Here is a 27,623-nt window from a genome sequence, read left to right as displayed (position 1 = left end):
AGGGCTGGTTTAAGGAACATTAAATACTCAAGGTAATAAGTATTTTATTACATCAAAATGAGTTTAGGTAATATATCCCCATACAGAGATATGATAAGACCAGGACCCTGCCTTCTGGGGACTTACAGTCTAAGCAGGGCAAAGACAAGTAAACAATAGCCCATTCATAATTTTTAAACAAACCATGTACTAGGGTGATATAGTTGCCATGATAGTCATGACTTATAGGATAGTGGAAAGAAGCGCAAAAAAGGAGAGGGGTCCGTCCTTAGGACCCAAAGAGGGTTTGTGTAAGAAGTGACCCCAGGCAGGGCTAAATCTTTAAAGATGAACAGTGCTTGCAGGGGGCCACCGAGAGGGATGGCAGCCCAAGTGGAAGGTGCTTGGAGGAGGCATGACAGGAAGTTAAAAGCCAGAAAGACAGGCATCACGTCACAGGGAGCCTGTTTGCTGTCTTAATCTTCAACTTTATCCTGAAGCCAATGGAGAACCAAAGGAATTTTGAAGAGAGGGAAAGAATGGTGTGATTGTATTTGGACTTTTAAAAGATCACAGTGTAAAGTGATCTTCTATATAGTTAGAAGACAGAGGAGTACATGTAACTCAAATCACATAAGTAATACTGGTCCAGGCAGGAGGCTTTGAGAACCCTAGCTAAGCCAACCAAACCAGGGAAAGAAAAAGAGGGTACTTAACTAGAGAATTTTTTGACATGTTTGCTTTTTTTTCTTTGATTTATTTTTTTATTTTTATTTTTTTGTAGAGGCGAGGTCTTGCTATGTTACCCAGGCTAGTCTCAAATTCCTGGGCTTAGGCAAACCTCCCACCCCGGCCAAAGTGCTGGGATTAGCAGTATGAGCCACTGTACCCGACCATGCAGAATATAAAGGAGGTAAAATCCACAGGCCTTAGTGTCTGATTGGGCTTGGCAAGAGAAGGCTAATCACAGTTTGAGGACAAACCACAGTAGATCATACCTATAATCCTTAGGAAGGCCAAGGCAGGAGGATTTCTTGAGCCAGGAGTTCGAGACCAGCCTGGCAATATAATGAGACCACGTCTCTACTACAAAATTTTTAAAATTTAGCTAGGCATGGTGGTGTGTACCTTTAGTCCTAGCTACTCGGGAGGCCGAGACAGGACTGCTTGAGTCCCGGAGGTCAAGACCACAGTGAGCCATGGTGGTACCACCGCACTCCAGCCTGGATGACAGAGCAAGATCCTGTCTCAAAATAAAAGTATGAGAGTGTGGAGGCTGTAGTCACTGAGATTGGGGTTGTGGGGGCCCTTATGAGATCATCTTTGTTTCCTTATTTGTGAAATATGAATAACACTTGTCTCACTCAAAAGGTTGGCATGAGAGTTAGTGTGGCATCGTGGTGTCATAGGTGTGAATGCTCTTTGGGAACAGCAAAGCACAGTGCAAGTATAGAATCATCTGGAAAATCCTGTAAAAAGGAGTGGCAAAAGAGGCAGAGATGTGTTTTCCAAAGCAACATATTTCCCATGCAGATAGAGAAAATGCATATTGGTGGTGGGAGAAATTAAGGACAGTAAATAAGGATGTCACAGATAAGAATAAAATCTGTTTAGACTCAACTGCTTATGTCCTTGAAACAGGCACTAATTGTCACATATAAATCTAATTCTTCCATCCTGTACAAGTTAGTTGTATTTAAAATACTGTGATAAACTTTATTTTTTTTCTTTAATTATTGAGACGGGGTCTTGCTGTGTTGCCCAGGTTGGTCTCAAACTCCTGGGCTCAAGTAATCCTCCCACCTTGGCCTCCCAAACTTCTGGGATTACAAGCATGAGCCACTGTACCCAGCTTTGGGATAAACATTTCAACAGCAGTGAGAAGTTATCGTTAGTTCCACAATTATTCCATATTTCAATACACATAATAATAAAGATAATATATAATTATATTTTTATATTATTTAAATAATAACAATATGGAATAATTCCATATTCTTGACACTAATATATACAAAACACAGAGATAAATTCTGGGGAAAACCAAATACAGATAAGAGACATTTTCTTTCTTAGGTAGATTACACTGACACTTTTGAAACCTTACTTACCATTTGAGAAAAGTAAAGCTATACTACCCTGTTCTAATTTTTATTTCTTTTTTTTTTTTTTTTTTTTGCCATAGCATGAACTGCTCTTGCCTCAAGAAAGTGTGTCTAGTTTGGGAATATTTTGGTTAAACCATTCCCTCACCTGTGCAATGAACCTAATACTGAATTGTACCCCACATCTTTCAAATTAAAAAAAAGTAAGCTGGGCTCGGTGGCTCAGCCTGTAATCCCGCGCCTTTGGGAGGCTGAGGTGAGTGGATTGCCTGAGCCCATGGGTTCGAGACCCGCCTGGGCAGCGAGACCTCATCTCTACAATAAATCAAAAAATCAGCCGGGCGTGGTAGCGCATGCCTGTAATCCCGGCTACTTGGAAGGCTGAGGCGGAAGGATCGCCGGAGCCCAGCAGGTGGTGGCTGCAGTGGCCGGGAACGGCCACTGCACTCCAGTCTGGGCGACAAAGTGAGACTCCGACTCAAAAAAAAAAAAACCAAAAAACCTTTTACAGAAAATTGTTTTCTCTGGTGCTCTAATGTATAGATAGCCCCCCCCCTTTTTTTTCTTGAGTCTGAGTCTCAGTCTGTTGTCCAGGCTGGAGTACAGTGACACCATCATGGCTCACTGTCCTCCTGCCTCAGCCTCCCCAGTAGCTAGAACTACAGGCACAGCCACCATGCCTGGCTAATTTTTTTATTTTTTATAGAGACACGGTCTTGCTATGTCACCCAGGTTATAGGTACCTCATTTTTTTAAGGTGACAGTCTTTTCTAGAGGCTGAGTCCCATTCATTTTTTTTTTATTAGAAAAGGGACCCTGAGTTTTCATAATGCATGGTATCTAAGCAAAGCGAATTTTCACGTGTGCTGATGACATTTGTTAACATCCACAACCTTGTTAACCACTTGGTGTGATGTGGCATGAGACCTGAACCTGGCTTCTGGGAAATTTTTGTATGGCACATCCTGAACAACCTATGCTGGTCTCCTTCATGTGCAGCTGTGAACTATGAGAAGGGAATACAGGAGGTTGAGGAAGTAGTAATGCCAAGTTTCAGAGAGAGAAACAAAAAAAGACGGGTTTCTGGAGCGCTCTCTGGTGCTACTTGTAACTCTTTTTTTTTTTGAGTTGGAGTCTTACTCTTGTCACCCAGGCTGGAGTGCAGTGGCACACTCATGGCCACCCCAGCATCAACCTGCTGGGCTCAGATAATCCTTCCACCTCAACCTTCCAAGTAACTGGAACTGCAGGCACGTGCTCCCACACCTGGCTAATTTTTCGATTTATTGTAAGGTCTCACCAAGTTGCCCCGGCTGTTCTTGAGCCCATGGGCTCAGGCAGTCCCCTCACCTCGGCCTCCCAAACTGCTGGGATTACAGGCTTGAGCCACTGCACCCAGCCTACTTTGAACTCTTGTAACTGTGTAACTTTTTTTAATTCTTCAGTGTCCATGTACCTTGGTATTTTAGCTCTCTCTGACTTTTGATCTCTTTTTTTTGTACTCCTACATGGAACAGGAGAATTACAGGGAATAAAGAGTACAAAAGGAAAGAAAGGGCTGTAATCATCACAGATGCCAGGGTGGCAAAAGGTAGCTCTTGTCTCCGCTTAGCTGAGGGCCAAAGTAGCCCATCTGTCTCTACCGGGGTGGGGGTGGGGATTCAAAACATAGGCAAACATTTCTGTCTTCCAAGTCTGTTTCTAATGGCCCCGGTTTTTGTTTGTCTATTTTAACCTAGAATGATATGGTGATATTAATACGTTAAAAAAAATTTCCTTCTGGTCAACTGCATGTATTGCAGGCATAATACATTCTTTTTCTCTCTCAATAAAATTTTGTTATCATAGGTATCAGTTTACAAAGGTGAGACAAGAGAATTGAAGTTTAATTCAAGGGAAATTTGTATTAATAAAACAAAATGTTCTGCTCAGGAAGTTTATTAGCAATGCCTCATTCTGGAAGTGTCTCTGCCTTGTTCCCATTCCCTTTCTCACCTACCATCAGGTCTTTATGCCTTCTCCTTCCTGAAAAAGTACCTGGGGTCTTAGTCAATTCAGGCTGCTATAACAAAACACCACAAACTGGATAGGTTTTAAACAGCAGAAATTTATTTCTCACTGTTTTGGATGCTGAAAGTCCAAGATCAAGGCACCAACAAATTCGGTAACTGGTGAGGGCCCACTTGCTGATTCCAGGATAGCTGTCTTTCTGCTTCGTCCTCATTTGGTGGAAGGGGCGAATGAATTCCTTATAAATTCACTAAATCCGTTCCTGAGGGCCCAGCCCTCATAACTTAATCACCTCCTAAAGGCCTCACCTCCTAATACTTTCTTCCTTAGGGGTTAGGATTTCAATTTCTGAATTTGGGGAAGACACATATTCAGACGTGGCCCAGCACAGAGGCTCATGCCTATAATCCCAGCACTTTGGGAGGCCTAAGTAGAAGGAATGCTTGAGCCCAGGAGTTTGAGACCAACTGGGCAATATAGTAAGCCCTTGTCTCTACAAAAAATAAAAATAATAAGCTAGGCATGGTGGTGCACACCTGTAGTCCCAGCTACTAGAGAGGCTGAGGCAGAAGGATTGCCTGAGCCTAGGAGGTAGAAGCTGCAGTGAGCCGTGATTAAGCCACTGCCCTCTAGCCTGGGTAACAGAGTGAGACCTGGATTTAAAAAAAAAAAAAAAAAGACAACTGAGCAATGCAAAATAGTGTTTCTGGACTGAGAGTATAAATGACAAAAGAGAGGTCAACATCAGCAAGATCAATCTACCTTGACTGGAAATTGGAAAAGTCAATTGCTGCCTTCTTGATGCATTTTCTTCCTTTCTTTTGTTGTTTTCCAACTGTGATTGGCCTCAAAATGTCACCGCTATGGAGCTATTCCATTTGGTTATGATTTTGCTTGCTACTGTTTCTTCCAATAATGAAGACAGTCTTATCATTGCTCTCACCTAACTAATAATCAAGTTTGAAAATAAGCTGATTCAGTAACAGGCAAAGTGAAAAGACTGGTCTTTTTCTCCCACCCCTCCCCTCCAACATGGCTGTCTTCCAATATGACTTGTCAGCCACGCTTGGGAAGGAGTTTACCAGGTAGACTTTGAGATAAAAATTCAAGTCCCAGCCCTTTTTAAAATGCTGATTGCTGTCCTGTATTGTAAATATACACAAGTATCCAGCCAACAGGTATTAATTGCATAATGTTTTAAACCAGACATTAAAAATAAAGAAATGGAGACCGGTATCAAAGGGAATGTTAGTGGACTTGTCCTGAGTCTGGAAAAGTGGGTAGCTGTGGTTAGGAGGAAGCAGAGAGGATATTCCATGCGAGAAGAACTGAGAGCCAGCGCATAGAGGAAGGATAGAGCATAATATAAGGGAGGCCATGGTGAGAAGACCACCATGACTGGAATGGAGAATTCCTTTTGAAAAGTAGAGGGAGATTGCAACACTCTGGAGAATCTTGGTTCATGTGCAGATGCCTCAGTCTGGTGCTCAGTAGAAAGCCATTGTTGACTCTGGAGCAGTGGCATGACATAATGTAGGTGGTGTTTCATGAGGATGAATTGCACATTGATGTCCCAGAAGACTTAGAGGGAGACCCTGGAGATCACTGCTGTGTGTTCCAGGGGTGGAAGGGAGGCCCCTGCAGCTGCGGCTATTCTGTGCTGTGGACTTCATCTGAAAACCGTGTCAAAAGTGCCTGAAAAAACATAAGCTGGTTTGAGTTGGATTTCTGTCCTTTCAGAATTAGAATCCTGACAATTATGCTTTTTAGAGTTGAGTTGCCTTAGGCTTTGAAAGAAAAGTAGTATTTCAGGAAAACAGAATTAGGAGTAGGTATAAAGGTGGGAGTGAGTCACATGATTGTTTATGGAACAATGACTTGTCTATTTTAATGAAAACAGAGAAGCTCACCATGAGACCGGGTTAAAGAGGTGATTGGGGGCCAGGTAGTGGCCTCTGCTAAACTATTCATCCAGCGTTGGTGTTGCCACTGACATTTGGGTAGTTCTCTTTGCTACCTCAGTGTGCCTGGGACTCAACAGAATTAGTTTCCAAACTGGCAGAACCCCTCCTCTGCAAAGTCAGATACTCTTTTTATTGTTGATTTGCTTGGGTTCTTTTGTTTTTTTAGCTAAAAGTTTTCTACCTACTATCAATATATGTCTGCTGAATCTAAAGCTAGATTCATAAAATCCTTTCCACCAAGCTACAATTCAACTTGTATTCCCTGCAACTGTTAGTGGCAATGCCATTGTTTCCACCCCCCAGATAAACTTGGAGTTACCTGGATGTTGGCCTCTTTCCATTGCTTGCTCTGCCCACTCATTCTGATGTTATCTCCAGATTATCTCTCCAGTGCAGTCTCTGCTTCTTGCCTTCAAATTCACACCCCTCACCCACCTGCCTTTTCATTTTCTTCTGTTTCTGGTCCCCACCCTCCCAGTTCTTGTACACTCATATAAGTGTGATCCTCCGAAAGCACCCATGGCTCATCAGGCCCTCTATGATGCATATGTGGGAAAAGGCGGGCACCTGATATCTCATCATTTCATTCCTTCTGTTCAAGCATCTTCAATAAATTCCTGCTGCCTGCCAAGCAAATGAAGTAAAAAGGCCGCCATCTCGCATTAGGAATCAAATTCATAACAACTTAGTTTCTGCTTCCTGCTGCCTGTACCCCAGAAAAGAAACAGACAGCTAGATTTCCTTGCAAGAGTGTGACTCTTCCTTGTTCACATATTTTGACTTCTGCCTTTCCTTGTATTTCTCATGCCCTTATAGTATTTCTCTCTACGAGTCCAATTTGTATGTACCCAGCTCAAATCTCAATCCTTTCATAATAAGCATTGTGCAATTACAATGTTTCTTTGGGCAGAGAGGTGGCACCAATGGCCATGATGCTGTAATGAAAGCTTTGATTTTTCTAATCCACGGAGCTGTTTTAGTTTTGCTATTTCATTGAACAAATGAGATATAATTTACGTTTCTGGTTTCCTTTTTTTTTTGAGTTGGTCTCACTCTCACCCAGACTGTAGTGCAGTGCTCCTGGCCACCGCAGCCTCGACCTGCTGGGCTCCGGCGATCCTCCGCCTCAGCCTTCCAAGTGGCTGAAACTACAGGTGCACTACCACGCCCAGCTAATTTTTTGATTGATTGTAGAGATGAGGTCTCACCTGCCCAGGCGGGTCTCGAACCCGCAGGCTCAGGCAATCCACTCACCTCAGCCTCCCAAGGCACGGGATTACAGGCTGAGCCACCAAGCCCGGCTACATTTCTGGTTTCTTGTGCTGAAATATATTTCTGGCTGTTTGAATATTTTTTTGCTAAATTAAAAAGGACACATAAGGACACATACACACACACACACACACACACACACACACACACACACACACACACAGTACCATGCTTATTTCTTCCATGAATCTGTCCTGAGTCTCCTCTTTATGTTTAGAAGAGATTTCTGAATTCCTTAGACACTATCTTTATCACAGATATCCCTTATGACGTGTACTGTTCTTTATGTGCTAAACTAAAATAAAGGTTGATTTTCTTGAGAACATGGATTCAGACATTAAATTTCACACATAATAAGAGCTCAAATGTTTGAAGACAGTAAATCCACCTATTTTTATTATTCATTCTATTTTATATATTCTCTACAAGGATATTAATAAAGGTTTTCTAAAGTTTTAAATGCTTACCAAAATAATACAATGCATTAAAATGTTTAAATGAACTCCATCCCACCCCTCCCATCCCCAATTTGCTTCCTCAGTAATTTCCACTTTAACTGTACCTGATTTTAGTTGAAGTGGTTACTTCATTATCTGTAAAAATGTGGGCCGGGCTTGGTGGCTCAGCCTTTAATCCCAGCATTTTGGGAGGCCGAGGCAAGTGGATTGCCTGAGCCCATGTGTTTGAGACCAGCCCGGGCAACTTAGCAAGACCTCGTCTCTACAATAAATCAAAAATTAACCAGGCATGGTAGCACGCTCCTCTTGGAAGGCTGAGGCTGAAGGATTGCAGAAGCCCAGCATGCTGGTCGACGCTGGGGTGGCTGTCTTTGAGTGAGACTCCAACTCAAAAAAAAAAAAATTTGTGTACCCTGCTCTTTTTTGCTTTATCAGTTTTAAACCTTATCTCTCAACTTTCTGTTTGGATGGAAAATAATCAGGTCACTTATACTAACTCCTACCTTTCTCTCTTCTTTGTGTGTGTGTGTGTGTGTGTGTGTGTGTGTGTGTGTGTGTGTGTGTATGTGTGTGTGTGTGTGTGTTGAGTTGGGGTATCACTCTATCGCCCAGGTTGTAGTACAGTGGCACAGTCACAGCTCATGGCAGCCTCAACTTCCTAGGCTCAGGTGGAAGCCTCCCAAGTATGTAGGACTACAGGTGTGCACCACCACACCCGGCTAATTTTTCTGATTTTTTGCTTAGATGAGGTCTTGCTATGTTGCCCAGGCGGGTCTTGAATTCCTGGGCTCAAGCAATCCTCCCACCTCAACCTCCCAAAGTGCTGAGATTATAGGCATAAGCTTCAGTGCCTGGCTCTTTCTAGTTTTAAGTAGGCATATCACTCTTTCTAGTTCCTGTTTTCATGATTTGTCTATTTAAATAATACAACAACCCAAATGACTTCACTAAATCACTTTGACCCCCACTTTTTAGGCTAAGAAATGAGTAACCTGTTCTTTTTTTGCCGCATATCTTTTTCTTTAATAATATCTTTTTTTTCTGTTTAGAATGCCTGTTTATTTGATATAGAAGTACCTGACTGTCTTGTTTTTCCTCTTACCTATTCTTTTTTTTCTTCTGTATCTTGATGCTATCTTCCTTTGCTTCCTGGATGCTTTATCTGGTGATGTCAGCGTTGGGACTTGAAGGAAGTAAGAGAGAATCGTGTGGCTGTCTGGGGTAGAGCATCCCAGGCAGAGGCAACAGCCAGTGCCCAGGTTTTCTTATGGGAGCTCGGAATGTAGCTGGAATGGGGTGAGTGAAGGTGGTGAGAGGATCAGGACAGGTGTGCAGGGCAAGTTCTAAAGGTCCTTGTAGGCTCTTATAAGGATGTGGACTCTAGAAGAATTGGGGACAAGGAGGGTTTTCTTCTCCGTATTATTGAATGAGGTTTTGTTTTTGTTTTTGTTTTTCTTTTTTTTTGAGTCCAGGTCCCACTCTGTTTCCCAGGCTGGAGTGCAATCGCACAATCATAGCTCACCACAGGCTCACCCTTCTGGGCTCAGACAATCCTTCCACCTCAGCCTCCCAAGTAGCTGGGACCACAGGCACACACCACTACACTCAGCTAATTTTTAAATTTTTTTGTAGAGGTGAGATCTCACTATATTGCCCAGGCTGGTCTCGAACTCCTGGGCTCAAGCAATACTGCCACCTCTGCCTCCCAAATTGCTGGGATTACAGGCATGAGCCACTGTGTCTGGCCTTCTTCTCCATAATATTGTATATCTGTTTTATGGGCACTATCTTCTCTCTAATATACCTAGGAAGATATTGACTCGAAGATTTTAGATTTTGTTTTTCTTATTTGCTTGTTTGTCTAGAGTTTTCTTCTGTTCACCAAAGCCAGTTTCCCCAGAATTTTACTTTTTTTTTTTTTGGTTTATCTTGGTCTTTTCTTTCAGACTTTAGGTTTTCTTCAAAGATCTGGCTATCCTTGGTGGTTATTTCATATTTAAAAATGAGGACAGGTACGGTGGCTCATGCCTGTAATCTCACATTGGGAGGCTGAGGCAGGAAGATCACCTGAGGCCAGGAGCTCAAAACCAGCCTGGGCAACAAAGCAAGACCTCGTTTCTACAAGAATTTGCTAGGCATGGTGGCACACATCTGTATACTCAGCTGCTCAGAAGGCGGAGGATCACTTGAGCCCAGGTTCAAGGCCGTGATAAGCCATGGCAAAAATAAAAAAAAAAATAAATGAGGGACTAGAAAAAAAAGAAGAAGGGACTAGAGTAGCTGCCTCTGATAAGTTGATGAAGATAGGAAGTTGCTAGTTTGTCTGAGGATCACCTTATTCAAAATGGAAGGATGAAGATTTATTCTGGGACTTCAACCCCCAAACTGGGTGCTCTAGTTTTCTACACCTAAGTTGTTCAGTTTTTTAGTGATGACCCTTAGGATGTTTTTCTCTCTTAGGCTAAGCCCTTGACTGCCTGCCATTTGGATCTGAGCGTAGGGGTAGGGAGAAGGTGTTGAAGATTCCTCACAGGCACGCCTATAATTAAATTTGTTTCCAGCAACTTCTCACCTACTCCTCCTATAGCACCTCATGGAACTCTGACAAACAGATCTCTGTTCTCTTATCCTCTATTGCCTGTTTTCAGGACTATGGCTTCCTTTCCTGCTTAAGTAAATGTTTTCCCATATTTCTTAAAAATTAAAAGCAGAAAGTAAATCATCCTTCTATGATGGTTTCCCTTCAATGTTATAGCAGGATTATTACTTCTTTTATAAATACTCATTTTAAAGCCCTGGGCAACATGATTGAGACCTCATCTCTACAATAAATCAAGAAAAATTAGCCAGGCATGGTGATGCATGCCTGTAGTTCCAACTACTTGGAAGGCTGAGGCGGAAGGATCACCTGACCTCAGCAGGTGGAGGCTGCGGTGACTGTAAGCGTGTATGCCACTGTACTCCAGCCTGGGCAACAGAGTGAGACTCCAACTTAAAAAAAAAAAAAAAAGGAAAGGCAATCATTTATGCTCCCATTCTCCATCTTGAACTGGAAGCTTGTCAAATTTTATTGAAGGTTTTGCTGAAATCGAGGAATACTGTGTTCGTTTTATCTATCTACCAGTAAGTCTAGCAGCAACAACAAAAAGTCTGTCATTAAAGTTTTAATGTCATGCTGATCCCTGATAGTCACTTAACTTTTCTAAATGTTTAAGATTATTTATTTAAAAAGTCAATCCTAGGATGTTGCCAAGAAACTGTGATGCAGTAATAATAATAATTTTTTTTCTAAATGTTTCAATCAACAACCCATTAGAAAAACTGGCAAAATATACATACAAACAGCTAATTCATAAAACAGGATTTTTTTTTTAAAAGCTCTTAAATATGTAAAACCTTACTGATGAGAGATACAAATTAAAACTGTAATAGGATTTTTTTTACCTCTTACGTTTGCAAAGATCATAAAGTTTACTAGTCATTATTAAAATTATTATTGTCACTCCATATTGCCAGATATTCTGCTAGGTACTTTGAAATATATATGTATTTTTAAGCTTAACATTTTATTGGTGAGAATAGATAAACACAGCTGGATATTGTGGGCATGGCTCACAAAACCTCTATTGAGGGCAATTTGGCAATAACTATAAAATGTTTCAAATTGTGTACCTTTTGACACAGCAGTTTCATTTCCAGGAAACTATCCTATGGATATATTCACACACATAATAAACATATAAGGACATTTGTTGCATTGTTGTTTGTATTTTCAAATCCACCCACATGCCCATCAATAAGGAACTGGTTAAATTATAGTTCATCCATTACAATAGAACCCTATGTAGTCATTGAAAAGAATGAGGAAGACCTATCTGTACTGATAGAGAAAGAGCACCAAGATACAATAAGTAAAAAAAAAAAAAAAAAGCAAGATGTAAGATAGCATGTAATCGCTTTTGCTTAAAAAATATGCATTCTCAGCCGGGCTCAGTGGCTCAGCCTGCAATCCCGCGCCTTTGGGAGGCTGAGGTGAGTAGAATGCCTGAGCCCGCGGGTTCGACACCCACCTAGGCAACTTGGCGAGACCTCATCTCTACAATAAATCAAAATTAGCCTGGTGTGGTAGCATGCACCTGTAGTTCCAGCTACTTGGAAGGCTGAGGCAGAAGGATCGCTGGAGCCCAGCGGGTAGAGGCTGCAGTGGCGGGGAGTGGCCATTGCACTCCAGTCTGGGCAACAGAATGAGACTCCAACTCAAACAAACAAACAAACAAAAAAATATGCATTCTCTTATGTGCACAGACTCTCTGGAAAGGCACAGAAGTTGCTGGGAATAGTAGGTGCCTCTGCTGAGATAATGAAATGAGGTAGAAGGAAAATTTTTTTCATTGTAACTTCTATGTTATTTTTTTTAGATTCTTAAAAAAATTTATTTATCATTATTTTTATAGAGGCAGAGGTCTTACTGTATTGCTTAGGCTGATCTCAAATTCCCGGTCTCAAATTCCCACCTCAGCCTCCCAAAGTGCCGGGATTACAGGCATGAGCCGCCATGCCAGGCCCGTTTGTAGCTTTTAAATTATATACTTGTGGACAGTCATGGTGGTTCACACCTGTTATCGTGGCACTTTGGAAGGCCAAGGCAAGAGGATTGCTTGAGACCAGTAGTTCAAGACTAGCCTGGGCAACATAGAAAGAGCTTGTCTCTATTTTCAAAAACATAAAAAAAGAAAAGTGAAACAGAAATTTATACTTGTGCTTATAGTTCCTATTTAGAGATAAGATGTAGCTAGATAAATAAAGTAAAAGTGTCAGACAAAAATATGCTATATCAGAATTGTAAATGGAAGCCTGTTCTTCTCAATTTACAAAAATCTAATTTGGGAGATTGCAAGTTTATGAAATTGGAGAAACTAAAGGATCTCCAGGCCTTCCTAGTCTTCTCCCTCATCCACTTCACCACATTCTCCTTTTTTTTTTTTTTCTTTTTGAGTTGGAGTCTCACTCTGTCGCCCAGACTGGAGTGCAGTGGCCACTCCCGGCCACCGCAGCCTCGACCTGCTGGGCTCCGGCGATCCTTCCGCCTCAGCCTTCCGAGTAGCCAGAATTACAGGCCTGAGCTACCACGCCCGGCTGATTTTTTGATTTATTGTAGAGATAAGATAAGGTCTCGCTGCCCAGGCGGGTCTCGAACCCGCAGGGCTCAGGCAATCCACTCACCTCAGCCTCCCAAAGGCGCGGGATTACATCTCCTTCCTTCTTTGGGTCACTGTGGTGTGTCTTTATTTGTACTGTGGTTGCTGCCCGGCCATCCCCAGAGTCCGCTCTCATCTTTATAGTCCAACTCTTTGCTTCCCAAGTACTGTGACCCTTGCCTGCCAGCCACGGAGCTACTAAGCAGGAAGCATACCAAAAACGAGGGTCTGTGAGACCCCAGGTCCTGGCGAGTTCGGGTACCAGCCTAGTTTTCAGTATAGGCTTGCAGCAACACTCTGCTTTCACAGATCCAGGCTTCACCCCAGCAATCCCATCTTCAGCCGGGCTTGGTGGCTCCGCCTGTAATCCCGCGCCTTTGGGAGGTTGAGGTGAGTGGATTGCCTGAGCCCGCGGGTTCGAGACCCGCCAGGGCAGGCGAGACCTCGTCTCTACAATAAATCAAAAAATTAGCCGGGTGTGGTAGCGCGTGCCTGTAATTCCAGCTACTTGGAAGGCTGAGGCGGAAGGATCACCGGAGCCCAGCAGGCCGAGGCTGCGGTGGCCGGGAGCGGCCACTGCACTCCAGTCTGGGCAATGGAGTGAGACTCCAACTCAAAAAAAAAAAAAACAATCCCATCTTCAGGAAGTTATCCAATGGAGATCCTCTGATGAAACAGATCTTATCTTCAAGTCACTTCTGAGTGTTTGTTGGTCAAGACTGGTTTTAAAAAATGGTTATCCGGGACTTTTTTTTTTTTAATAATACTGGATGTAAAACTACTTATACCAGCCAGGCACAGTAGTTCACGTCTGTAATCCCAATACTTTGGGAGGTGGAGATGACAGGACTGCCTTAGCCCAGAGGTTTGAGACCAGCCTGGGCAGCATGATGAGAACTCGTCTCTACAACAAATCAAAAAACTTACCCAAGTATGATGGCATGGGCCTGTAGTTTCAGCTACTTGCAAGGCTGAGGCAGAAGGATCGCCTGAGCCCAGCAGGCCGAGGTTGCGGTAGCCGTGAGTGTGCCACTGCACTCCAGACTGGCGATAGAGTGAGACCCTGACTCAAAAAAGGGAGAAAAAACCTACTCATACCTGTACTATCATAAAGAAGTCTAGCGACATAATTTTATACCTTGGTTAGATTAATTAAACATGACGTTAGACCCAAACACAGTGACTAGTCACTGTAATTAGACAGGAACACGCCTTCTTGGATTGAACCACAGGGAGGCACTTGTTTTCATTCACCTGAGATGCAGCTTAATCATAGCTTCTGCCCATTATCCCTTATTTACTAGACTTGCATGTGATGATACCTGAATACAATATATTCTCAGCAGGAGGGGCAAAGGGCCTGGGCCAGTGATGTGACAAGAAAAAAGGGTGTTGACTTTTACCTGAAACTCAGAGACTGTCTCCAGGAGGAATGATAGTTTAACTTCATGTAAAAATTCTAATTCTGAAAAATTGCGAAATCCGAATTTAAGTCATTTTCAGACTAATGAGGTCTGGGAAGTGACAGATACTGGACTGTTGATAGAGATTGTCCAACCTGTTTTTTAATTTATAAATTGTGTAACTGTGTGGCAGTGTTTTATTTGAAACCAACCTTTCCTAACAGGTAATAAAAATGCTGCCCCCTAATAGGTGAAGTCATGCTTAGTTGGTATGAACATGACTGTTTCACTGCTCTGAAATTCCTGTTCCAAAGCTTTCAGATGGATGGTATCACTTTAACATGCTAAAAGAGATCTCTTCACACAACTGTAAGGCCTTTCATTTCAATAGTCAAAAAAATGTAACCAATTTTAAATGTTTCTGTGGTCCAAAACAGTATGTTCCTGAAAGTTAAGAACTTTCTGCCACTTTGTCTGACTTTGCCTAAATCATTTAAGTTCTCTATCATTATACAAAGAAGGAAAAAGTGCACCATGTCCAATGTCTTCATGCTCTCAAAAAAATAAAAATAAAGCTTTCAGGGCTCATAACTGATGCCTAAACTGGGATGGAGCTGGAAGAAGAAATAATCTGTCAGGGACAACTGAAGCTTGATCCTGTGTTTCCAGCATCTTCTGCTGCTTCCATGAATACTTAGAACTGTCAGTTCACTTACTGGTCTCTACAAAGCTCTGAGCATCCTGCCAGAAGGGACCATTCCAATAAATATTTGTTGACAGAGGAGGATTGTATTGTTGTTTTTTTCAGTGGAATCTTTCACTCAATGTCCCTAAAAGGACTTTATCTTCTTGTTAAAAAATAAAAACTGATTTCTTAATTTTCATGATTTAAATGGACCCTGTTCAGCTTCATTAACAGAAGCTTTAAAATTACCAAGAGGCCTTGAGGAAGCATTCTGTTTCCGCTCTCTGCAGATTGGATTCTACACAGTGTCAGTTTCCTGCTGACAAGATCTCCAAGGTAACAGGCACTTGGAGGAATAATCTCGCGTGTGTTAGGAATTAATTTGCTTAAGCCTACAGCATCTTTAAGTAAACAAAAACCTAAAATTGAATTGGCCCATAGGAATGAATTTCACTTCCTCTTTGAGACACTACATGATTAATCCAAATCAGTCAACTTATAAATTACCACTACAGAGCAAAATCTGAGCTGAGTGCTGTAGAGGAAAAAACAGATGTCTCCTGCCTTTGGTTGTTGTTATTGTTTTAGAGACGCAGTCTTGCTCTGTTGCCCAGGCTGAAGCATACCAGCACAATGATAGCTCACTGCATCCTCAATCTCTCAGGCTCAAACAGTCCTCCCACCTCAGCCTCCTATCTAGCTGGGACTAGGTGCATGCGACCACCCCCAGATAATTTCTTAAATATTTTTTGTAGAGATGGGTTGTTATTGTGTTGCCCAGGCTGGTCTCAAACTCCTGGGCTTACGCAATCCTCCCACCTTGGCCTCCCAAAGTGTTGGGATTACAAGTGTGGGCCACCATGCTCAGTCTTCCCTGCCTTTAAGAAACTTAGTCTAGGCCGGGCTCGGTGGCTCAGCCTGTAATCCCGTGCTTTGGGAGGCCGAGGTGAGTGAATTGCCTGAGCCCGGGGGTTCGAGACCTGCCTGGGCAACTTGGTGAGACCTCATCTCTACAATAAATAAAAAAAAAATTAGCTGGGTGTGGTAGCGCGTATCTGTAGTTCCAGCTACTTGGAAGGCTGAGGTAGAAGGATCGCCGGAGCCCAAAAGTCGAGACTGTGGTGGCCGGGAGCATGCCACTGCACTCCAGTCTGAGCGACTGAGTGAGACTCCAACTCAAAAAAAAAAAAAGAAAAGAAACTTAGTCTAATGGCTGGATAACTAAGAAATTTGGGAGAAAAGTTAACAGTACAAGGCTTTAACTGATAGGTGCCAGCCGGGATCGATGGCTCAGCCTGTAATCCCGCACTTTGGGAGACTGAAGTGAGTGGATTGCCTGAGCCCGCGGGTTCGAGACCTGCCTGGGCAACTTGGCGAGACCTCATCTCTACAATAAATAAAAAAATTAGCCGGGTGTGGTAGCCCATGCCTGTAATTCCGGCTACTCAGAAGACTGAGGCGGAAGGATCGCCGGAGCCCAGCAGGTCGAGGCTGCAGTGGCTGGGAGTGGCCACTGCACTCCAGTCTGGGCGACAGAGTGAGACTCCAACTCAAAAAAAAACACAAAAACTGATAGGTGCCTAGTGAGTTACTAAACCAGCAACAGCATAGAGGGGATTAGATGGGTGGAAAGCTTTGTGAAGGATGCTCTGGGTAGGGCCTTCAAGGTGAGAACCAATGCTAAAGACCAAGCACAAGTTTAAAGAAAAGTGGAGTGGAGAATATCTCGAAAAAGGCTATTTTAACTTGAGCACAACAGTATGATCTGTTACTGAAAGCCAATGATAGGGTCGGACAGTATAGAGGCATGCCCTGCAGTCTTCTCAGTGCTAAGCTTAGGGACCCTGAAACACGACCTGCCACGTGCCACGTGTGGTTAAGCATTTAGTACCCTGCACTGCACAGAAGTGCCTGACCATGCAAAGTCAAGGTCAAGGAAGGGCTGAAATCCAGCCTGAGCTTTGCTGTCTTTGCACCTTGGTACTGGGCCATTTCTGCCCAGAGCAAAGGCCACTTATCTCTGTCAGGGGCACCTTTTTCTGAGTTATTCTTCGCACAAGCAGCTTTGTGTACACAGTGGTGCTGTGCAGGACGGATATACCTCTGCCTCCAAGTCTTAATCTGACCCTACGTAAAATTATGTAATTATTTGAATGAATGTTGAGCTGGATTATTGAAGTTTCACACACAATTAGTCTCCCTACTTAAAGATAGCTTCTCAAGTATCTTCCTGCCTGATCCTTTTGAAGAATAGAGGTAATGTGTGTGTCTTGGGGGTAGGGGGGAAAAAGGCAGATCTGCTATAAGGCCTCTTAACCATTCTAAAATTCTTTAAGACCATAAATTGAACTTGGTGCTAAGTTAATGAAGCCCATTGATTTTATTTTAAACAAAACAAAGCAGTGTTTTCCTAATAACATTTCAAGTCCTTCCTTATGCCTTTTGTCACATAATGTGATTCACGTATGGACTGAACCCTTTAATATGCTCAACTGTTTTAAGTACTTTGAGAAGAACTGGAGGAATAGAAGGTTGGACCTCTGTCCTCAGATACGTGTCTACTCAGGAAAAGAGAAATACCTACTACAAAATGAGAATTCCAAACATTCGAAGGGATTACTAGTTAGATATCCTTGTCAGATATACATGGTCTTGATTTTGACACTACAATAGGACTCCTAGTGTGTTTCATATGCTGCAAAAAGTGGTAATCAAGCAACCACAAAGCTTAACTGACTGGTAACCCTCCTGCCTGTGCAGTCATATGCAGGTGAAAATACCAAATAGGTGGTGAATTAGAATTAAAATTCACTAATGTGTCACAGTAGTGCCATCTTAATATGTCTTACTTTATGCTCAGCCACTATGGAGTTCTCATTTCCTCAGAAACATGTTTTGTGAGAGTTCTTTGCTGCAGAGGCTGACACCAAAGAAGGTCTGCTCCATGTATAACATTTTGTATTCTGCCTTCAACATTCCTTCCTCTCTCGCCTTCCATGTTGGAAATGGTTTCCCCTGATTCCCAAGAAGTCTTCAGCCGCCTACCGAGGGAGCCCACTTCCAGGCCCACCATGCTGTTTGTCCTCCGTTTGTTAGTAGTTCAATGCACAAACCTTGGCTCACCTTCCTCTCTGCTCCCCTCTACTCTCTTGGACCTAGTTTTTCCAAAGCCTATTGGTCATGACTATGTGCCAGCATTATCCTAGACCTAGTGGTTAGGATAAAGATGAATAAGATTCCCACCTCACCCTGGAGATCTCACACTTAATAACAGAGATAAACTGATGTGTAGATGTTTGGAGGCATGGATGGATGGATGGATGGATGGATAGATGGATGGATGGATGGATGGGGAGAGAAAGAAAACATACCAAGGACTTACAGATGGACAGAACTGTTTGTGTCCCAGCTGAGATAGATGCTGGGTCTGTGAACTTGGGCAAGATATTCAGTGAGCATCCTCCGGCTCCTCATCTGTAAAATAAATTCCTCCCTAGTCTGGTGGTTGTAATGATTAGAGACGATAAATTGCTTAGGCAAGTACCTGGATAAAGCAACAACATTCGTAAATGGTGTTAAGTGACATAAGAGAAATGTAAACAAAGGGAGTGGGGCTTCCCAACAGGAATGCTTACACCTGCAGCAGGCCACAGTGAGCATGTGTGAGCCCTCCCAGCCCCCGGGTGACCTGCTGCCCCAGCACAGCCTGGGCAGAGCCAAGCTGGGTAGCCCACAGGCCCAGACCTGGGAGCCAGCAAGTCCTGCACAGTCTGACACTTATTTACTAGGAAAGCAGGTGTGACTTGCAGCTACTGCCCTTGAGGCACCAGGCAAGGGGTTAGAATGGAGATTGGGAAAGGGCCTAGCTGTCATAGTTAACTAGCCTATCAGTGGGAACTGAAAATCATTCTGCTCTCCAGAGAGTGAAGTTACTTCGTCATTTTTCCTTCCACCTCTCTCTGGATGTTGAAATTGAAGCGGTTTTCTCTCTTCTGCAGCTCAGAGGCTGAGAATGGTGTGGAGGAGAAAAAGAAAGTCTGCAGGTCGCCAGCAGCCCAGTCCCCTACCCCATCCATGGAGGCTGAGTCCCCAGACCAGAAGAGAACCATTTGCCTATGGTAAGTCCTCAGTAGACTCTTTATTCTTGCTTGCCTTTTGGGGAGGAGGGACCATGGGAGAACTGTCGGGGTCACTGTTAAAAGTAAGACTGTACTATAGGCAGACAATACCCCTGAGAAAGAATGAGCTGTTTTTCCCTCATCCCCAGGGACTGGTGCTTGGCTTCCTCTCTCATCTCTTCTAGCAGCATCTTTTTCTCCCTCCCGCCCCATCTGTGCCTTTCTGAAAGCACTGATTTTGCTAATTGCCAAAGCCAGGCATAGATGTGTAAAACACCTGGAAGACAGGTCAGGTTGGAGTGTCTCCTCAGCGTCTGGATGTGCACAACTTCATTTTCTTTTTTTTTTTGAGTTGGAATCTCACTCTGTTGCCCAGACTGGAGTGCAGTGGCCGCTTCCGGCCACCGCAGCCTCGACCTGCTGGGCTCCAGCGATCCTTCCACCTCAGCCTTCCGAGTAGCTGGAACTACAGGCTAATTTTTTTATTTATTGTAGAGATGAGGTCTTGCCTGCCCAGGCGGATCTCGAACCCACGGGCTCAGGCAATCCACTCACCTCAGCCTCCCAAAGGCGCGGGATTACAGGCTGAGCCATCGAGCCCAGCTGGTGTCTCATTTTCCCAGGAGCCATGGGAGAAAGCAGAGGAGAATCCCCATCCCAGGGACCCCCTGGACCACTGGTTTCCTGTGATGGGCCATATGGAAGGGGTGATTTTGTTATGGAGCTGGAGGGAAGAGGTGGTTTTGAGATGTGCGGCTGTGGCTGCCCTTTCCCATTATAAGAACTATCAGAACTGCTATCTTCTACTTCTCTTGGCCTCTACTAAAGGTTGATTAACTCTTGCTTTTCGCTTCCTTCCTGGCTACCCAGCCCATCTCTTCTCTCCAAATCTATGCTTCACTCAGGACCATGCGTAAGTCTTATCTCTTGCCCCCAATTTTCCTTTTCTGATCTAACTCCCGATGTCTTTATCTTTTCTGCATGCCTGTTTTTGTGACATCTCACATTTAGCCATTTTTTCTGTAGTTGTTTCCCGTCAGAACATCCTGCTTCACTCACCAAAAGGATTCTCTTCACAAAGATAGGAAGCATGTTCTTTCTGTCTCTTTCATCTCTGTTGACTAGCTACAGCAGGGACCTCAAAAACAATGTTAGTTTTACTCCACTGTCCCCAGACTTCAATGAAATTAACACACTCATCAGCAGGGTATGCGTATTCAACTTTATGGGCAAGTGGTCTGTGCTTTGCTAAGGGCCCCAAACCTGGTTTGATGCTCTATTCTCACTGTCTGGAAATTCTTTTTTTTTTTTTTGTGAGTGGGAGTCTCACTCTGTCGCCCAGACTGGAGTGCAGTGGCCGCTCCCGGCCACCGCAGCCTCGACCTGCTGGGCTACGGCAATCCTTCCACCTCAACCTTCCCAGTAGCCGGAATTACAGGCACGCGCTACCATGCCCGGCTGATTCTTTTATTTATTGTAGAGATGAGATCTCGCCAAGTTGCCCAGGCGGGTCTCGAACCCGCAGGCTCAGGCAATCCACTCACCTCAGCCTCCCAAAACGCGGGATTACAGGCTGAGCCACCGAGCCCGACTTGGAAATCCTTAATAATTTTTTATTAAGGGGCCCCAGCATTGTCATTTTGCACCAAGCTGCTAGTCCTGCTCATAGTCACTTGTAGGAAGTGAGAGTAACATGGTTGAGAAGACCTAAGGAAATCAATATCATTTACATAAACGCCTCATCCACAGAGGTCAGTGCCATGCAGAGGAGCCCCTTAACTGCTTGTGCCTTTTGAAACTGTCAAGGATAGAGCCACCCTACTTACTACATTTACTTTTAGTCCATAGTTCTTCAAAAGGTCTGATTGGCAATTCCATTAACATTTATTAACTTGCATCAGTAAAGGTGATAACTTCAAATTAGTGAATAGTATGAATAAAAGGAAAATTGATATTTGTAAAAGAATAATTTTATTTTCAAGTAGAGTACAAATTTTTTCTCATAGCTTCCAAAAACAGTAATACCTAGAATTCCCAGACAATGTATATCTGTGAATAGTTTCAATGGCATATAGCTGAGATAAAATCTATTTCTCTTGAATTGCCAAAAGATATTTTACCTCTCAGCAATATGAGCATGGTGGAATGATAACTGTTATGGCTGAAGGGGGCCTGGGATATCATTTGGTCCATCTTTTCACAGCTGAGAAAACCAGAACCTAATGTCTCTCTAACTTCAGTCATTTCTGTCTCTCTGTGACACCCATATGCCACCTGAATTACTTCAGAGTCTTCTTAAATTTACTTTGAACCAAATATTTTTCTAATTGAACCTCATATTAAGGAATAATATGGTGAAATCATGGATTTCATGTGCCATTTCTCCTCAATAAACGATAAAACAACTACATAATTATAAAACATGCACACATGCGCACGTGCGTGGCATGCACACACAAGGTCTGACAATTAAGTTTTCTAACTCATCCTGGAAAAAGTACTACATACCTCATTGCCAAATATCAGTACAGTCACCTGTGAAGTACTCCCCTTGTGAAGCTATGTATCAACGCCAGTGCCTAGTCTACCCATAGCAGTCTTGGAACTCTTGTTCTGGAATGGCCATCAGAGTATTATCCTTGATGTCCTGAATGTCATCAAGATGTCTTCCCTTCAATATTTCCTTTACCTTTGGGTAAAGGAAAAAGTCATTGGGGGCCAGATCAAGTGAATAGGGATGGTGTTCCAATAAAGTTATTTGTCTACTGGCTAAAAACTCCCTCACAGGCTTTGTCGTGATGCAGCAGCTCCTTCAGGACCTTTTTGCACACACCTTTCTCATGGCAAGATTTTCAGTTAAGATTTTCCTAACTGTTTCTCTATTAATGTTTATTTGGTCTGCTATGCTTCTCACAGTCAGCTAACAATTTTGACGCACTATGTGATGAATTTTTGCAAATTTTCATCAGTTCTGCTCGTTACTGGCCACCCTGACTTCTCTTCATCAGTGATGTTTTCTCTCCCCTCAGAAAAACGTTTAATCCATTTATAAACTGCCATTTTCTTCATGGCATTATCCCCATAAACTTGGACTAACATGTCCCTGATTTCACTTCCACTCTTGCCAAGTTTAACAAGAAATTTAATTTTTGTTCATTGCTCTAATTCAAGCTCCGACATTCTCACGACGGCATACAAAAACATGCAACAACAATAAATGAACGCCACTCAGTAAGACACCGCCACACAGCAACGTGAACACAGCTGTGAGGCACTGATATCCCAAGGTTGTGAAACCTTACCGAATCATTTGTATAGTGCTGCCAACATAAGCACATGGTGGCAAGTTCGTGAACTTAACTGTCAGAGCTCATATATATATACATGGAAGATTTGATTCAAACACTTCCTTGAATCAAAGAAGACTTGATTCAAACACTTGCTTTTTTTTTTCTGATTTCACTTTTACTATTTTCTCAATCTCTGGATGTTTTGTCTTTCTTTTCCTTATACCCAGTTCCTGTTCATCCAATTAACCCAGCATATTAAACCCACATTGCCCAATTGCTGTCCTCTTCCCTTACCTGCTGTTGGACTCATTGTCCCTACACCGCCTAGCTCTCATGATATGTATTATTTTGGTGCTAAATCATAAACTACATTTTTTAAATGTTTGATGCCTACGTACCCAGGCTCCTTAAGGATAAAGACTGTCTTGTGGGCCCCCAGGCATTTAATACAATGTCCCACTCAATTAATACTTGTTAAATATTAATGGAATTCTGAAACAAAAATGTTCTTTGATTGAAGCATAGCTGCAATTTTGTTTAGTAATTTGCCTCAAGTACTCCTCTCTATACTGATTAAAATACTTTTAAGATGACATAATTACGTCAACAACTTGATTATTGTTTCTTCCTATGTAAGTTACCATTTCTACAGTTTGTGATTACAGCCTGCTAAAATCACCTAAATCTCCCAAAACACGTGCTATGTAAATGTCCTCAGAGTACCATGAGTGATTGATTATGAGATCTAGAAGAGAAAAACAAACGTCAGATTTTCTTATAAGATAGTATAATAATCAAGATGTATTACAACCGGTCAATGAGTGGCATAAAATTTCATCTTATAGACTCCTTGGATTTTCTGTCCCCAGGTCAAAATCTAGTTTTGATGGTACCTCTTTAGCAGGTGATAAGAACGATTGTAAAGCAGAAAGCAAAAATGACCCCAAGACTGAAAGAAAAAAGTCTTCATCTTCCAGCCAGGTAATTTGGGAATGGTAATTTGGTATTGTCTCAGAGGGTGACAGGAATAATGATGCCAGTGAAAAGAAGGAACTCGGAAATGTACCACTTCCTGCTAATCAGGACTAATGTAGGCCCAGAGTTTAGATAATTTAGACCTGACTGCAGCTCCTCTCATTTGTTTTTTCATCAAATATTATATTTTCTCAACTGACCTTTCAACACATACTCAGTAGTATTGAGTTCCATGCTGTGGCCCCTAACTCTGACATGTACCCAGAGATTAGGGCCCAACAGTGTCCTTGTGCCTGTATAATAATTAGCAGGACACAAGGAGTTATGACATCGTTGTATTAAAATTGAGGAATCTGAAAAGGCACCTGTCTGAATAGAAGACCAGCCAACTGCCTACAAAGGAGGAAAACCTATGAACAGGGTCATGATTCTCCTCCAGAAGGAACTTTGGCTCTGCTCTAAAATACACCCAGAAGGCCGGGTGTGGTAGCTCACGCCTGTAATCCCAGCACTTTGGGAGGTCAAGGTGGGAGGACTGCTTGAGCCCAGGAATTCAAAACCAGCCTAGGCAACATAGCAATACCTCATCTCTACAAAAAATCAAAAAATTAGCTGGACATGGTGGTGTACATCTGTAGTCCCAACTAGTCAGGAGGCAAGAAGATCGCTTTAGCCCAGGAGTTTGAGCCTATGATAAGCTGTGATTGTGCCAGTGCTCTCCAGCTAGGACAACAGAGTGAGACCGCAACTCAAAAAATAAATACACCCAGATAGGTAGCAAAGTCCAGTTCTGTGTCATCATGGAGGAGTGTGATGTAGTTACTAAGGCCAGGAGTTTGGGGTGCTTTTAGACACTTCACCCCTAAATACTTAAATATGTGCCTCCTAAGAGCTAAAACAAAAAAAACTTTGACACACTCAAGAAATCTGACTAAAATATGAAATAGACAAAAGTGTTATTAACATAAAATTATTTTTGAATTTTCATAGTTGTCCTAGTAATGAATGTCCTTTATAAATGTTGTTTGTTTTTTTTCCCATTCAAGATCTAATCAAAAGTCATATACTACATTTAACTGCTATATCACTTTTAATTTAGATCAGTCCCATGACCTTTTTTTGCTTTTTTTTATATTGACATTTTCAGGGACTAGGATATTTTAAACCAAGTGAGCAACAGATGCTCACTGTAGTCATGGAAAACAGAATCTCAGTGAAGCCCTTATAGAACACCTAGCTTTAATTAAGATATCTTTGTGGATGTAAAATGTACTCCTAGAAAGCAGCAAGAGGTAATTTACTTTATATAAGGTGTTTATCTCTAAAATAGCTGGCTTGCAGGGACCACTGTGGTCTCAATGACCTGATCTGCAGCTCTTCTTTATGGCAATAATAGGACCAGTTTTGCCATTGAGACCAAACTGGTTTGGTTAATAAACCATCCAGGGCCTGTGTAGGCTTATCTCTCTGTTATCCTTATGACACTTTTTCGTCAGAAGCATCCTATGAGGTAAAGTGATCCTGTAGAGATAGGACCCAGCTTCACCCCTTAATAGCTGTGTGGTATGGGTTACACCACTCAGTATTTCTGAAGCACAATGTCCTAACCTGTGGAATGGGACACCAGGTTCCCAGAGTCATTGTGAGGATGATGATTGTGAAAGCACTTTGTAAGCTGTGAATTGCTAGCTATACATTGTTGTCACAGTTGTGAAAACAGGTGCCTTGAAAATGAAGTGATTTGCAACATTTTCTAGTCTTGGGTCTTGACTGCCCTGGATAGTGAAGTCTTTGTGTGGAATCCTACTTGTCTTGACAGTAGCCAACCCCATCCCACCACTGTCACTGGCTAAGAAAATGCCTTCACAACAATAATACAGAAGGAATAGTGGCCATCCGTTGCCGTAGATCAGGGGTCCTCAAACTTTTAAAATAGGGGGCCAGTTCACTGTCCCTCAGACCGTTGGAGGGGCGGACTGTAGTTTTAAAAAAAAAAAGGAATTTGTTCATAGTTTTTTTTTTTAACTATAGTCTGCCCCTCCAACGGTCTGAGGGACAGTGAACTGGCCCCCTGTTTTAAAAGTTTGAGGACCTCTGCGATAGTAGGTCGTTTATGTGCTTTAGATGTATTATCCCATTTAAGCCTTATAACATTCCTCTGAAGTAGGTACTGTTTTTGCCTTCTGGCACAGAAGAGGAAACTGAGGCCCAGGGAGATGAAATGACTAAGCCATGATCACACACGAAGAAAGAGATAGAGCCAACAGAACCAAAACTTAAATTCAGGTTTATCTGACTACACAGCTTTTAATCACTGTATTCTTCTGAGAGGGTTTGCTTGTATCTTTAGTTTCCTGGGATCCAGTGTCTTCCCCAGTGAGATTCCTTTGAATTTCATCCCACTTCTTATCGGGACCATCCTTATCCAGCCCTGTTACCTTGGCTGAAGGCTGACCATTAGCTGCATTGTTCTGTCCTATCAGCACGGTATTAACCTTATTGGAAAATGAAACATTTGTGCCCTGACTTATACTGTTTTTCACTGAAGGCTTGGGTTGGAGACTATAAAATCAGAGAGAACGAATTTCTAAAGATTCTATTAAGGGAGGAAAATGTGTTACTTAATTTCAGTTGAAGTTAAAATTTGTGATATTTCACAAGAAAGAGCTGTGATGTCTGTATTTTGTTCTCATTGCAGTACAAGGCAAATATGCACTTTCACAAGTTGTTTCTTGAAGTCCCAACTGAAGAACCACTGAGGCAAAGTAAGTTCTATCCTGACTTTTTTAAGCTGCATATTTGAAAATGTAATAATTAGCTTTTGGGGAGAAAGAGGGCACAATCTAGGGAATGTCACCAGGGAGAACAGGTTTCTAAAAGTAGTGACAACAATAATGCCGGCTTCAGTCAGCTTTCACCAAGCACCTTGAAATGTAAGAGAGTAGAATGAGAAACAGAATCTCTCCACATGATATGGAGTCATCCAAGATGGTGCCAGAATCAAGCCTGGGGCAAGAGAGGTCACTAGAAGTAAGATCCATGGACATGGATGAACATGTGCTGATACCACTCTAAAAGGTGCAATGGTCACATCTAAACATCTTGCCCAGCATGCTAGTTAAGCACCTATTCTGCTCTGCAGTGGTTCATCCAGGGGCCTAAAGTTGCATTATAGATGACCAGCAGGGACCATCTGTGGTCTTGATGACCTGATCCATAGCTTTTCTTTATGGCAATAATAGGGCCAGTTTTGCCATTGAGACCACTCTGGTTTGGTTGATAAAATATCTAGGGCTTACCTGGCCTTTTTGCTCTCCTTATGAGACTTTTTCTTCAGAAGCACCCTATGAGGCACTCACTCAATTCTTTGGAGGGAGAACCCAGCTTTACCTCTGGGTGTGCAAATGTCATGGCAAGATACTAGATTCTGCCATGACCTCCAGACAGAAGGCGTGGGTCATGTGCTCCTCCTCCAGTAAGACCATTCATTTCTAAAGGAGTCATTAATGAGAATCCTCAGGAAGTAGAGGACAGACGTGCTCATATGACACACTAGCCCAAATAGAGGGGTCTTGCGAAATACCATTCTCGATCTCTCATGTGCAATGGTAGATTTGCCTTTCCATTTTGATTTTTACACTAACGTCTATAAGACTGAATTTAAAAAAAACTAGAGCAACCATTTGCCATTGCCTCGCTGGACTCTGTTATGGCCATGTGCTCTTTGAGCAATGGCTGTCGCCATGCTTCCTGGCTTTGGCCCCCTCCCCCACCTTGGGGAGGTAAATCTTCTCTCTCTCTAATTTACTTTTAAATAAACTATATTTTCTAATCTAAAAACAAAAGCAAACAAAAAAACTAGTCTCCACAGTTTTCTTCCCGGTAAACATGACTGAAAAAAGAGTCAATAGACCTTTTAATTATGAGTGTATTATCTCTACCCATCCTTAAGTCACCAAAATATATACACAAGTTTTATTATTTTAAATGGAATTTCTAAATGTTGTTATATCTGTATATGTATCTTTCAGGCTTTACCTGTGCTCTACAGAAGGAAATACTATACCAAGGAAAGCTTTTTGTATCAGAAAACTGGATTTGTTTTCATTCGAAGGTCTTTGGAAAAGACACAAAGGTTGGTATAATTTTTTTTTTTTTTTTTTTTG

The 27,623-nt window shown here is 42.5% G+C and overlaps 1 protein-coding gene across 6 annotated transcripts in view; it reads left to right on the top strand.

The window, feature by feature from the left end:
* GRAMD2B (GRAM domain containing 2B) overlaps positions 1 to 27,623 on the top strand; it is a 126,451-nt gene that overhangs the window by 75,718 nt on the left and 23,110 nt on the right. For 3 of the 6 annotated variants that reach the window (XM_021705922.1, XM_008072038.1, XM_008072037.1), the window contains exons 2-5: positions 19,073 to 19,192; positions 23,352 to 23,463; positions 26,156 to 26,222; positions 27,489 to 27,592. In XM_021705922.1, the coding sequence (XP_021561597.1) occupies positions 19,073 to 19,192; positions 23,352 to 23,463; positions 26,156 to 26,222; positions 27,489 to 27,592 (403 nt within the window). Of the gene's footprint in view, positions 1 to 15,358; positions 15,411 to 19,072; positions 19,193 to 20,062; positions 20,106 to 23,351; positions 23,464 to 26,155; positions 26,223 to 27,488; positions 27,593 to 27,623 lie in introns of those variants that run through there. The other 3 variants (XM_008072036.1, XM_008072035.1, XM_021705923.1) reach the window with 2 other exon arrangements.

The sequence above is a fragment of the Carlito syrichta genome, unplaced genomic scaffold (assembly GCF_000164805.1).
Source record: "Carlito syrichta isolate Samal-C Ts95f unplaced genomic scaffold, Tarsius_syrichta-2.0.1 Scaffold314826, whole genome shotgun sequence".
NCBI lineage: Eukaryota > Metazoa > Chordata > Mammalia > Primates > Tarsiidae > Carlito > Carlito syrichta.
Note: the sequence above shows the minus strand (reverse complement) of the source record. Positions and strands in the feature narration are given on the sequence as shown.